Here is a 13934-nt window from a genome sequence, read left to right on the forward strand (position 1 = left end):
TAAATGATTATAATTTAAACTTTATAAGACAGTCGTACAATACTGTAGGCATTAAAACAGATGTAATATTAATATCCTCTGTGTTATTTCTAGATTCAGATGAGCGTGCTGTGATTCTTCAACGTGAACTCAAATCTAATCTAAAGAAGAAGTTTCAATGTGTATTTGAGGGGATCGCTAAACAAGGAAACCCAACACTTCTCAATAAGATCTACACAGAGCTCTACATCACAGAGGGTGGAACAGGAGAGGTCAATAATGAACATGAGCTGAGACAGATTGAGACAACAACCAGGAAACAAGCAAGACCAGAGACTGCAATCAAATGTAACGACATCTTCAAACCATTAACTGGACAAGACAAACGTATCAGAACTGTGCTGACAAAGGGAGTCGCTGGCATCGGAAAAACAGTCTCTGTGCAGAAGTTAATTCTGGACTGGGCTGAAGGAAAAGCAAATCAGGATGTCCAATTTGTATTTTCATTCCCTTTTCGGGAGCTGAATTTGATGAAAGGTGAAAAACACACTTTGATTGAACTTCTCAATCACTTCTCAATCGAAACCAAAGAATCAAGAATCTCCAACTACGACAAGTACAAAGTTCTGTTCATCTTTGATGGTCTGGATGAGTGCCGACTGCCCCTAGACTTCCAGAAGAACAAGATTTGTTTTGACGTCACAGAGTCAACCTCAGTGGATGTTCTGCTGACAAATCTCATCAAGGGAAATCTGCTTCCCTCTGCTCTCCTCTGGATAACTACCCGACCTGCAGCAGCCAATAAGATCCCTTCAGTGTGTGTTGACCAGGTGACAGAGGTACGAGGGTTCAATGACCCACAGAAGGAGGAGTACTTCAGGAAGAGATTCAGTGATGAGGACCTGGCCAGCAGAATCATCTCACACATAAAGACATCAAGGAGCCTCCACATCATGTGCCACATTCCAGTCTTCTGTTGGATTTCTGCAACAGTCCTTGAACACATGTTGACTACAGACAAGAGAGAAGAGATGCCCAAGACTCTGACTGAGATGTACTCACACCTTGTGGTGTTTCATACCAAACAGAAGAATGAAAAGTATCTTGGGAAAGAAGAGACAGTTCCACACTGGAATAAAGAGAGCATTCTGTCACTGGGAAAACTGGCTTTTCAACAGCTTATGAATGGCAATCTGATTTTCTATGAAGAAGACCTGAAAGAGGCTGGCATTGATGTCAATGAAGCCTCTGTGTACTCAGGATTGTGCACGCAGATCTTTAAAGAGGAATGTGGGCTGTACCAGGACAAGGTGTACTGCTTCGTGCATCTGAGCATTCAGGAGTTTCTGGCTGCTGTATATGTGTTCCTCTCATTCATCAACAACAATGAGAATCTAATGGCCGAACCGCAAGTTACTGAAGTTACTGTCTACAAGAGTGCTGTGGATAAAGCCTTACAAAGTGAGACGGGAAACCTGGACCTTTTCCTCCGCTTCCTTCTGGGCCTCTCACTGGAGTCCAATCAGAAGCACTTACGAGGTCTACTGACAAAGACAAGAAGCAGCTCACAGAGCCATGAAGAAACAGTCAAGTACATCAAGGAGAAGATCAGGGAGAATCCCTCTCCAGAGAGGTGCATCAATCTGTTCCACTGTCTGAATGAACTGAATGACCATTCTCTAGTGGAGGAGATCCAACGCTACCTGAGATCAGGAAGTCTCTCAGAAGTCAAACTGTCACCTGCACAGTGGTCAGCTCTCGTCTTTGTGTTGCTGACTTCAGAAAAGGAGCTGGATGTGTTTGACCCGAAGAAATACTCCAGATCAGAGGAAGGTCTTCTGAGGCTGCTGCCAGTGGTCAAAGCCTCCAGAGCTGCTCTGTGAGTACATAAAATGACATTTAAGTACTAATCATCAGGAAGAAATATTCAGTTTAGAGAAAAATATATATTATAATATGTATATAATATATTATATTATATTGAAAAACTTACTGAATCAATGCATTGATGTTCACATTAGTATAACAATATGACCATGCAATTCTAGGAGACGGAAGATTAATCTATATGTTGTTTAAGAGAATAAACCAAAATGAATCTGCCATTGTCCTTCTACACTACTGGTGTTAAATTAACAGTGTGTTTGTGAAATCATGATGATGTCTTTGCAGGCTGTCATTCTGTGGACTCACAGAGAAAGGCTGTGCTTCTCTGGTCTCAGCTCTGAAGTCAAACCCCTCACACCTGAGAGAGCTGGATCTGAGTAACAATGTCATGAAGGATACAGGAGTGAAGCTGCTCTCTGCTGTCCTGGCGAATCCCCACTGTAAACTGGAGACTCTGAGGTCAGTATTCCTGTAGTTGGTCAACAAGTGATAACTGTTCACCAGATCCACATGTGTTTACCAGGCACACATAGTCCACACCATATGTGTTTGGACAGTGAAGCTTACAGTTTTACATTTGGTGCTATGCTCCAGCATTTTGGATTTCAGAATGAATGTTTCATTATAGAATGTCACCTTTTATTTGATGTTAATGGTGAGAGGTTAGCATGTTTTGTTGTAGCCTCTGTAACTTTCTCACTCATTATTATTCATGATCCATTCATGATCTTTCTCAATCATGGCATCATTAGGATTCATTCAGTAGTGTTTAGAAACATGTTATCTACTCACAGAAAGGAAATTACTCAACACCAAAGAATAGCAGTGTGGTTTTAATATGATTTGACTCTTTGCAGGCTGTCAGGCTGTCTAGTCACAGAGGAAGGCTGTGCTTCTCTGGTCTCAGCTCTGAAGTCAAACCCCTCACACCTGAGAGAGCTGGATCTGAGTAACAATGACCTGAAGGATTCAGGAGTGAAGCTGCTCTCTGCTGGACTGGGGAATCCCCACTGTAAACTGGAGACTCTGAGGTCAGTATTCCTGTATCACTCAATGAACACACACTCATTGGACACACACACAAGGATTAATTTAGTAGTGTTTAGAAACATGTTATCTACTGTTAATAATGATACATTAATTCATGTATATACAGTACCAGTCAAAAGTTTGGACACACCTACTCATTCAAGGGTTTGTCTTTATTTTTTCCATTGGAGAATAACAGTGAAGACATCAAAACTATGGAATAACACATATGGAATCATGTAGTAACCAAAAAAGTGTTAAACAAATGAAAATATATTTTATATTTGAAATTCTTCAAATAGCCACGCTTTGTCTTGATGACAGCTTTGCACACTCTTGGCATTCTCTCAACCAGCTTCACCTGGAATACAGTTCCCACATATGCTGAGCACTTGTTGGCTGCTTTTCCTTCACTCTGCCGTCCGACTCATCCCAAACCATCTCAATTGGGTTGAGGTCGGGTGATTATGGAGGCCAGGTCATCTGATGCAGCACTCAATCCCTCTCCTTACACAGCCTGGAAGTGTGTTGGGTCATTGTCCTGTTGAAAAACAAATGATAGTCCCACTAAGCCCAAATTAGATGGGATGGTGTATTGCTGCAGAATGCTGTGGTAGCCATGCTGGTTAAGTGTGCCTTGAATTCTAAATAAATCACAGACAGTGTCACCAGCAAAGCACCCCGACACCATAACACCTCCTCCTCCATGCTTTACGGTGGGAACTACACATGCCGAGATCATCCTTTCACCAACACCGCTTCTCACAAAAACACGGCGGTTGGAACCAAAAATCTTAAATTTGGACTCCAGGCCAAAGGACAAATGTCCACCTGTGTAATGTCCATTGCTCGTGATTCTTGGCCCAAGCAAGTCTCTTCTTCTTATTGGTGTCCTTTAGTAGTGGTTTCTTTGCAGCAATTCAACCATGAAAGCCTGATTCACACAGTCACCTCTGAACAGTTGATGTTGAGCTGTGACTTGAACTCTGTGAAAAATTTATTTGGGCTGCAATTTCTGAGGCTGGTAACTCTAATGAACGTATCCTCTGCAGCAGAGTTAACTCTGGGTCTTCCATTCCTGTGGCGGTCCTCATGAGAGCCAGTTTCATCATAGTGCTTGATTGTTTTTTGCGACTGCACTTGAAGAAACTTTCAAAGTTGTTGAAATGTTCTGTATTGACTGGCCGTCATGTCTTAAAGTAATGATGGACTGTCATTTCTCTTTGCTTATTTGAGATGTTCTTGCCATAATATGGACTTGGTCTTTTGCCAAATAGGGCTATCTTCTGTATACCACCCCTACCTTGTCACAACACAACTGATTGGCTCAAACACATTAAGAAGGAAATAAATTCAACAAATTAACTTTTAAGAAGGCACACCTGTTAATTGAAATGCATTCCAGGTGACTACCTCATGAAGCTGGTTGAGAGAATGCCAAGAGTGTGCAATGCTGTCATCAAGGCAAAGGGTGGCTGTTTGAAGAATCTCAAATATAAAATATATTTGGATTAATTTAACACTTTTTTGGTTACTACATGATTCCATATGTGTTATATCATAGTTTTGATGTCTTCACTATTATTCTACAATGTAAAAAATAGTAAAAATAAAGAAAAACCCTTGAATGTGTAGGTGTGTTCAAACTTTTGACTGGTAGTAGTGTGTATATATACATATATGAATAGATATGGCAGGTTTCAGGACTCTGATGTATCTGAAATTGTTGAAAGAATATCTTTTCACACCAAAGAATAGCAGTGTGATTTTAATATGATTGTACTTTTGCAGGCTGTCACGCTGTCTAGTCACAGAGGAAGGATGTGCTTCTCTGGTCTCAGCTCTGAAGTCAAACCCCTCACACATGAGAGAGCTGGATCTGAGTAACAATGACCTGAAGGATTCAGGAGTGAAGCTGCTCTCTGCTGTCCTGGGGAATCCCCACTGTAAACTGGAGACTCTGAGGTCAGTATTCCTGTAGTTGGTCAACAAGTGATAACTGTTCACCAGATCCACATGTGTTTACCAGGTACACTTAGACCACACCATATGTGTTTGGACAGTGAAGCTTACAGTTTTACATTTGGTGCTATGCTCCAGCATTTTGGATTTGAGATAGAATGTTTCATATTAGGTGACAGTATATAATGTCACCTTTTATTTGAGAGTATTTTCATACATATCTGTGTTACTGTTTAAAAAATGAAATGAAGCACTTTACGTATCTAGTTCTCCCATTTGAAAAAGTCGTAATAATTTGGACATATTCACTTATATTGTATTAAAGTAGTCATAAGTTTAGTATTTGGTCCCATATTCCTTACCCACAGTGATTACATCAAGCTTGTGATTCTACAAACGTGTTGAATACATTTGCAGTTTGTCTTGGTTTTGTTATAGATTATGTTTTTCCCAATAGAAACTGAATTGTGAATAATGTCCTGTCATTTTGGAGTCACTTCACTTGTATTGTCAGTAAGAATAGAAGATGTTTCTCAACACTTCTACATTCATGTGGATGATACTATGATTATGAATAATCATGAATGAATCATGAATGATGATGAATGAGAAAGTTACAGAGGCACAAGGATCATACCCCCTCTGTTATTGGTAATGGTGAGAGGTTAGCATGTTTTGTTGTAGCCTCTGTAACTTTCTCATTCATTATTATTCATGATTCAGTCATTATTTTTCTTAATCATGTCATCGTCAGGATTGATTTAGTAGTGTTTAGAAACCTGTTATTGATACACTGATACTGCTTTTTAAACTGGTCTGGTCAGTACTCAAATATTTGTAATAAGCATTTTTTTATCTACAAGCAATACTTTGATAATTAGTCATTTCTAATAATGATACATTCATTAATGAATAGATATGGCAGGTTTCAGGACACTGATTCATCTGAACATTTTGAAAAAATATACTGCCACTATTTTCACCACCAAAGAATAGCAGTGGTTAGCAGGAGGAACTTCTGGATGCAATTAAAGACTTTAAGTCCGGAAAAACCTTTTTTGATATACTAAGAGGACCGTTATTAGCATGTTTTAACCACTCCTATGTAAATGGTAGATTATCTGACACTCAAGAAGAAGGTCTGATCTCATTATTACTGAAACAGGATACAAGTGGAAAATATAAAGATCCAGTCCATTTACAAAATTGGAGGCCCCTTACACTTCAGTGTTGTGATGCAAAAATCCTACCAAAATGTATAGCGCATAGAATTAAAAAGGTATTGTCGGATATTATTCATTCTAATCAGACAGGCTTTTTACATGGAAGATACATTGGAGATAATATAAGGCAAGTATTGGAAACAATAGAACACTATGGAAAATATGGGAAACCAGGCCTGCTATTCATAGCAGACTTCGAAAAGGCATTTGATAAAGTTCGACTGGGGTTTATATATAAATGCCTGGAGCATTTCAATTTTGGAGAATCTCTTATAAAATGGGTCAAAATCATGTATAGTAACCCTAGGTGTAAAATAGTAAATAATGGCTATTTCTCAGAAAGTTTTAAACTGTCAAGAGGAGTGAAACAAGGTTGTCCACCATCGGCATATCTATTTATTGTGGCCATCGAGATGTTAGCTATTAAAATCAGATCCAATAATAATATCAGAGGATTAGAAATACAGGGCTTAAAAACAAAGGTGTCATTGTACGCTGATGATTCATGTTTTCTTTTAAATCCACAACTAGAATCCCTCCACTGCCTCATAGAGGATTTAGATATATTTTCTAACCTCTCTGGATTACAACCAAATTATGACAAATGTACTATATTACGTATTGGATCACTAAAAAATACAATTTTTACATTAACATGTAGTTTACCAATAAAATGGTCTGATGGTGATGTGGATATACTCAGAATACATATCCCAAAGGAAATAAATGATCTCACTTCAATACATTTTAATAGAAAGTTAGCAAAAATAGATAAGATCTTACTACCATGGAAAGGAAAATACCTGTCAATTTGTGGAAAAATCACCCTGGTTAACTCTTTAGTATTATCCCTGTTTTTCTATTTGCTTATGGTCTTGCCTACGCCTAGCGAACAGATTTTTAAATTATATGAGAAAAAAATATTAAATTTTATTTGGAACGGCAAGCCAGACAAAATTAAAAGGGCATATTTATATAATGAATATGAATTCGGAGGACAGGAATTATTAAATATTAAAGCATTAGACCTATCACTAAAAGCTTCAGTCATACAAAAGTTATACTTAAATCCGAACTGGTTCTCAAGCAAATTAGTAAGATTGTCTCACCCAATGTTCAAGAAAGGCCTTTTTCCCTTTATTCAGATTACAACCTCTCACTTTCAGTTATTTGAAAAGGAAATAATCTCCCAAATATCACTATTTCTAAAACAAGCCATAGAAAGTTGGTTGCAATTTCAATTTAATCCTCCAGAAACGACAGAACAAATAATGCAACAAATATTGTGGTTAAATTCAAATATACTAATTGACAAAAAACCTTTATTTTTTGACAAATGTTTAAAAAAGGTATAATCTTCGTAAATGATATCATCGGTAGGACTGGTGGAGTTATGTCGCACATGCAGCTAACAAAAACATATGGAAATGTCTGCTCTACCCAAAATTACAACCAAATAATTGCAGCCTTACCGCAAAAATGGAAGAGGAAAGTGGAAGGGGGAGAAAGTAAGGAACTTGTCTGTCGGCCTTGCATTAAAGAACATAATTGGTTAAAGAAAACTGTGATAAATAAAAAAGAATATCAGTTTCACTTAAGGACCAAAGGATTGACAGCCGTCCCATATAGTTTGCAAAATAGTTGGGAAGAGATCTTTGACGTACCGATCCCATGGCATAGTGTTTATGAACTGACACGCAAAACGACACCGGATTCAAAAATTTGAATCTTTCAATTTAAATTATTATATAAAATTCTTGCTACCAATAGAATGTTATTTATATGGGGGATACAATCTTCCCAGCTCTGCAGATTTTGCTCTGAAGAGACAAAATCGTTAGATCATTTGTTTTGGTTCTGTCCATTTGTAGCTTGTTTTTGGACACAGGTCCAGGAATGGCTAAAGGATTGCAATATTTACCTGGAGCTAACCTTGCAGATAGCATTACTGGGTGATCTGAAAAGTCATAGTCAATCGATCAATAATATAATAATACTTTTAGCAAAAATGTTTATTTTTAATTCACAATCTGTAGAAGCAATGAGAATAGAAAGGTTCAGAACTTTTGTAAAACATCACAGTACGGTTGAAATATATATGGCAAATAGAAATCCTATATGGATGGTGTTAAGAGATAGATGGGATGTATTGAATAGAGTTGAAGGATGGGACTAATAACAAATAATAACAAATAATAACAAAGATAGCTAATAATGTAAGCATACTGTGTCCATAATAAGTATATAGCTTGTAGGTTGGGAGCTTTTGGGAAAGAGCACAGTTAGAAAGATATGGCATATAGAAGCAAACCGGATGGACATCATGAAAATGATCGGAGAGGTTGAGAGTAGAAGAAGTTCAGGAGCAAAAAAATAAATAAATATATATATATATATATATATATAATATAATTATTGTAAAATTAACTCTGCCCATAAGGTGTAGATAGTAAGTATAGACCGGAAGTAGAGGCCTGGGCATTGTTGTTCACTAATTTACCCCAAGTAGGGAAAGGATGGCGGGGTTGAAAAGTAATAAAGGGGAGTATATATATAAAAAACATGGGAATTGGTTGTGATGCAGACAATTACATTGATAGAAGATACAATCTATCTGCAATATTAAGCTGATATACCCCCCCAAAAAATAATAATATATATATATATATATATATATATATATATATATATATATATTTGCAGTGTGATTTTAATATGATTTGACTCTTTGCAGGCTGTCAGGCTGTCTAGTCACAGAGGAAGGCTGTGCTTCTCTGGCCTCAGCTCTGAGGTCAAACCCCTCACACCTGAGAGAGCTGGATCTGAGCTACAATCACCCAGGAGACTCAGGAGTCAGACTGCTCTCTGCTGGACTGGAGGATCCACACTGCAGACTGGAGAAACTCAAGTATGTAGAGGGTTTATGTCAATGTTCATATCAGACATGTTGGAGTTATCAGGCTAGTTAAGACAAACATTCTGACCACCACTTGGACTAAGTTATATAAAGACTGTGTGTGTGTGTGTGTGTCCAGTGTGTGTGTGTGTGTGTGTGTGTGTGTGTCCAGTGTGTGTGTGTGTCCAGTGTGTGTGTGTGTGAGTCCAGTGTGTGTGTGTGTCCAGTGTGTGTGTGTGTGTGTGTCCGGTGTGTGTGTGTGTCTTGTGTGTGTGTGTGTCCTGTGTGTGTGTGTGTCTGTGTGTCTGTGTGTGTCGTGTGTGTGTGTCATGTGTGTGTCCAGTGTGTGTGTGTGCACGTGTATCAGTACACACACTGGACACACACACACACTGGACACACATACACACTGGACAAACACACACTGGACACACACACACACACACACAGTAAACATACACACTGGACACATACACACACAAATGACGCACACACACACACACACTGGACAAACACACACACTGGACACACACACACACACACCCTAGACAAACACACACACACTAGACACACACACAAACTGGACAAACACACACACACTAGACAAACACACACACACTGGACACACACACACACTGGACAAACACACACACACTAGACACACACACACACACAAACACACACACACATACACACACACACACACACATACTGGACACACACACACACACTTGACACACACACACACACTGGACACACACACACACACACACACTGGACGCACACACTGGACACAAACACAAACACACAGACTTACTCACACTGGACACACACACACACACACACACACACACATACACTAGACACACACACACACACTAGATATACACACACACACTTAACACACACACACACACACACACACACACACACACACACACACACACACACACTGGACACACACACTGGACACACACACAATGGACACACACACACACACACACACACTGGACACACACTGTGTCCAGTGTGTGTGTATACAGTGTGTGTGTCCAGTGTGTGTGTGTGTGTGTGTGTGTGTGTGTGTGTGAGAGTTCAGGTGTATCCCTCAATGACTGTCTGTTCTTCTGCTTACCGCTACAGTGTGGAACATGGTGGAGAGAACACAATGAAACCTGGACTGAGAAAATGTGAGTGTTGACTGCTGTGAAGAATATGACTAAGAATAAGTCTTAATTCAAGTGAAGTCAAAGTCAAAGACCACCATCATTACTTACTTGGTCATATTAAATATCAGCTGTAGTTCTACAGAAGCACAAATGAGGGACACCAAAGTTTACAAAGAGTTGCTTTGACAATGTGTGTGTCTGTGTGTGTGTGTGTGTGTCCAGTGTGCGTGTGTGTGTGTGTCCAGTGTGTGTGTCCAGTGTGTGTGTGTGTGTGTGTGTGTGTGTGTGTGTGTGTGTGTGTGTGTGTGTGTGTGTGTGTGTGTGTGTGTGTGTGTGTGTGTGTGTGTGTGTGTGTGTGTGTGTGTGTGTAATTAATTGGAATAAGTGTGTTTTATATTACCATACAGTATAACATATGATCATTCAACAAGTCTCAAGTTACCTTAACTTCTCGTTTTGATACCTAGAAACATCTACATTAAATGAATTAGTGAAAAGTGAGTTAACATTCTAATGTGAATGATGATGATTTCTAATATTGTGTCTGGTTTCATCCATCAGATGTCTGTGATCTCACACTGGACCTAAACACAGTAAACAGATTCCTCTCTCTGTCTGAGGAGAACAGAAAGGTGACATTTATGTGGAGTGAGAAGCAGCCGTATCCTGATCACCCAGAGAGATTTGATTACCATGGACAGGGGCTGTGTAGAGAGGGTCTGACTGGGCGCTGTTACTGGGAGGTAGAGTGGAGTGGGAAAGGGGCTAATATAGGAGTGGCATATAAAGGAATCAGCAGGAGAGGAGGGAGTGGTGACTGTTGGATTGGAGCCAATGACAAGTCCTGGAGTCTGTTCTGCTCTGACAACAGTTACTCTGCCAGGCACAATGATAAGTCCACTACCATAGACGTCCCCTCCTCCAGCTCCCACAGAGTAGGAGTGTATCTGGACTGGCCAGCCGGCACTCTGTCCTTCTACAGAGTCTCCTCTGACACACTGACCCACCTGAACACATTCCACTCCACATTCACTGAGCCCCTCTATCCAGCGTTTGGGGTTCATGTTGACTCCTCAGTGTCCCTGTAAATAATAACCATGGTAACACTGACACACACACACACACACACACTGGACACACACACTGAACACACAAACACACTCACACTGACACACACACTAGATTCACAAACACACACACTGGACACACACACTGGACACACACACACACGGACACACACTGGACACACACACACACATACTGAACACACACACACACTTGATACACACACTGGACATAAACACACACACACACACACACACAGGACACACACACACTGGACACACACACACAGACACACTGAATAAACACACTGAACACACACTGGACACACACTGGACAAACACACCCACACACTGGACACACACACACAATGGACACACACACACTCTGGACACACACTGGACACACACTGGACAAACACACACACACACACAGGACACACACACATACACACTGGACACAAACACACCTGACACACACACACAAACACAGGACACACACACACTGGACACACACACACACACTGGACACACACACACACACTGGACACACACACTCACACACACAGGACACACACACAGGACACACACACACACTGGACACACACACACCTGACACACACACAGGACACACACACACACTCACACACACTGGACACACACAAACACACACACACACTGGACACACACATACACAGTGGACACACACACGACACACACACATACATACTGGACACACACACTGGACACACACACACACACACACACACACACTCACACTGGACCCACACACATACACACTGGACACACACACACACGACACACACACATACACACTGGACACACACACTGGACACACACACACACACTGGACACACACACACCTGACACACACACACACACAGGACACACACACTGGACACACACACACACACTGGACACACACAGGACACACACACACACTGGACACACACACTGGACACACACACTGGACACACACACACACTGGACACACACACTCACTGGACACACACACACACACTGGACACACACACTGGACACATACAAACTGGACACACACACTCACACACACTGGACACACACAAACACACACACAAACTGGACACACACACACACACACACTCACACTGGACCCACACAAATACACACTGGACACACACACACACACACGACTTACACACTGGACACACACACACCTGACACACACACACACACACACACAGGACACACACACTGGACACACACACACACACTGGACACACACACACACACACTGGACATACACACACACAGGACACACACACACTGGGCACACACACACACACACTGGACACACACACTGGACACACACACTCACACACACTGGACACACACACACACACTGGACACACACACACACTGGACACACACACACACACTGGACATACACACACCTGACACACACACACACAGGACACACACACAGGACACACACACACACTGGACACACACACATACACACTTACACACACACACACTCACACACACTGGACACACACACACACACTGGACACAAACACACACACACACTGGACGCACACACTGGACACACACACATACGCTGGACACACACACACTGGACACACACACACACACTCACACTGGACCCACACACATACACACTGGACACACACACATACACACTGGACACACACACCTGACACACACACACACACATACATACACATTGGACACACACACACTGAACACACACACACACACTGGACACATTTCCATGTGTTGGATTTTGATGAAAGGAAATCCCATATAGCCTACTGGACAGGACTTTGCTATGGCATCTTCTGTTAGGGTGTCTCAGGTCAGGTCTGAGCCATAATCAGAATGTGTCTCTGTGTCTATTTCCAGCCCTGCCATTTCTACCTGTCCTGATCTAGTGTTTCACCCCTGACCTCCTCACACCGTCTCACTGTCCATGTCTGCTTTTAGCTCCCAACTCTACTTCACTGTGTTATAATGGACCTTATGCTTGTTATGTCACCTCTGTAACCAGTTATCAAACATACTGACCTTTCTGACCCTATCCCATGGCCCTACTTTCTACAACTGAACATTTAAATTCCTCTATGAGTTTTGTTTCGTGTCCATTTACTTATCTATGTATATGTTGTATATTGGGGTTGTGCTGCAGAGCATCATGGGGGTTTGTATGTGTTGAGATGATCACGTTCCAGATAAATGGTTGAACTGATTCCTGTCTCCTGTCTCATCATTATTGAATTGTTATACAGACGTGGTTATGAAACCCACGAGACATAACAAAAGATTGGTGATGAGTAAGTCTGAATCTACAGGAACTATTCTGTCTGGAAGAAGTGGGTTTTTACAACTGTTTAAAACTGTTATTTTCTGTGGTACAGTCTAGGCTAATGTTAGCACAGTGTATTGATAGCAGAGGCAAGTGCATAGTCCAGCTAGCTAAGAAAGAGAGTTAACATCGTCATGACGTCAGAAAAGGACTGGAGACGGACGTCGGAGCGGGAAAACAACGTGATTAAAAAGGAGGAATATACAGTGATTAAAGGAAAGGACATTTATTCAACTGTGAAGACAAACCTTTTATTTAAATCTGCTAAATGAGCGAACTTAGGAGGAAACGTTAGTGAGTGAAGTGAATGAAGATCACATGACTGAGGAAAATATTGCTTTG

General features: G+C 40.9%; 2 protein-coding genes across 2 annotated transcripts in view; both read left to right on the plus strand.

Moving 5' to 3' along the window:
* LOC311140929 (NACHT, LRR and PYD domains-containing protein 3-like) overlaps nucleotides 1-9123 on the plus strand; it is a 157886-nt gene extending 148763 nt beyond the window's left edge. Inside the window, exons 6-10 of the mRNA XM_084176198.1 lie at nucleotides 94-1858; nucleotides 2152-2325; nucleotides 2724-2922; nucleotides 4721-4860; nucleotides 8815-9123. Coding sequence (XP_084032324.1) covers nucleotides 94-1858; nucleotides 2152-2325; nucleotides 2724-2922; nucleotides 4721-4860; nucleotides 8815-9049 — 2513 coding nt within the window. The 3' untranslated portion in view covers nucleotides 9050-9123. The remainder of the gene's footprint in view (nucleotides 1-93; nucleotides 1859-2151; nucleotides 2326-2723; nucleotides 2923-4720; nucleotides 4861-8814) is intronic.
* Nucleotides 9124-10059: 936 nt separating this feature from the next.
* Nucleotides 10060-13475, plus strand: LOC311141911 (stonustoxin subunit beta-like). The gene is made up of 2 exons (XM_084177425.1): nucleotides 10060-10166; nucleotides 10707-13475. The coding sequence occupies exons 1-2, from the start codon at nucleotides 10088-10090 to the stop codon at nucleotides 11231-11233; spliced, it is 606 nt and encodes a 201-aa protein (XP_084033551.1). The 5' UTR covers nucleotides 10060-10087; the 3' UTR covers nucleotides 11234-13475.
* Nucleotides 13476-13934: the final 459 nt, after the last annotated feature.

The sequence above is a fragment of the Coregonus lavaretus genome (assembly GCF_964263955.1).
Source record: "Coregonus lavaretus genome assembly, chromosome: 2".
NCBI lineage: Eukaryota > Metazoa > Chordata > Actinopteri > Salmoniformes > Salmonidae > Coregonus > Coregonus lavaretus.

Excerpts from the sequence above, each read along its gene's own strand:
- LOC311141911 (XM_084177425.1), top strand. The coding sequence starts at position 10,088 with ATGACTGTCTGTTCTTCTGCTTACCGCTACAGTGTGGAACATGGTGGA. Across the intron at positions 10,167-10,706 it reads GAAACCTGGACTGAGAAAAT|ATGTCTGTGATCTCACACTG; the intron begins GTGAGTGTTGAC and ends TTCATCCATCAG.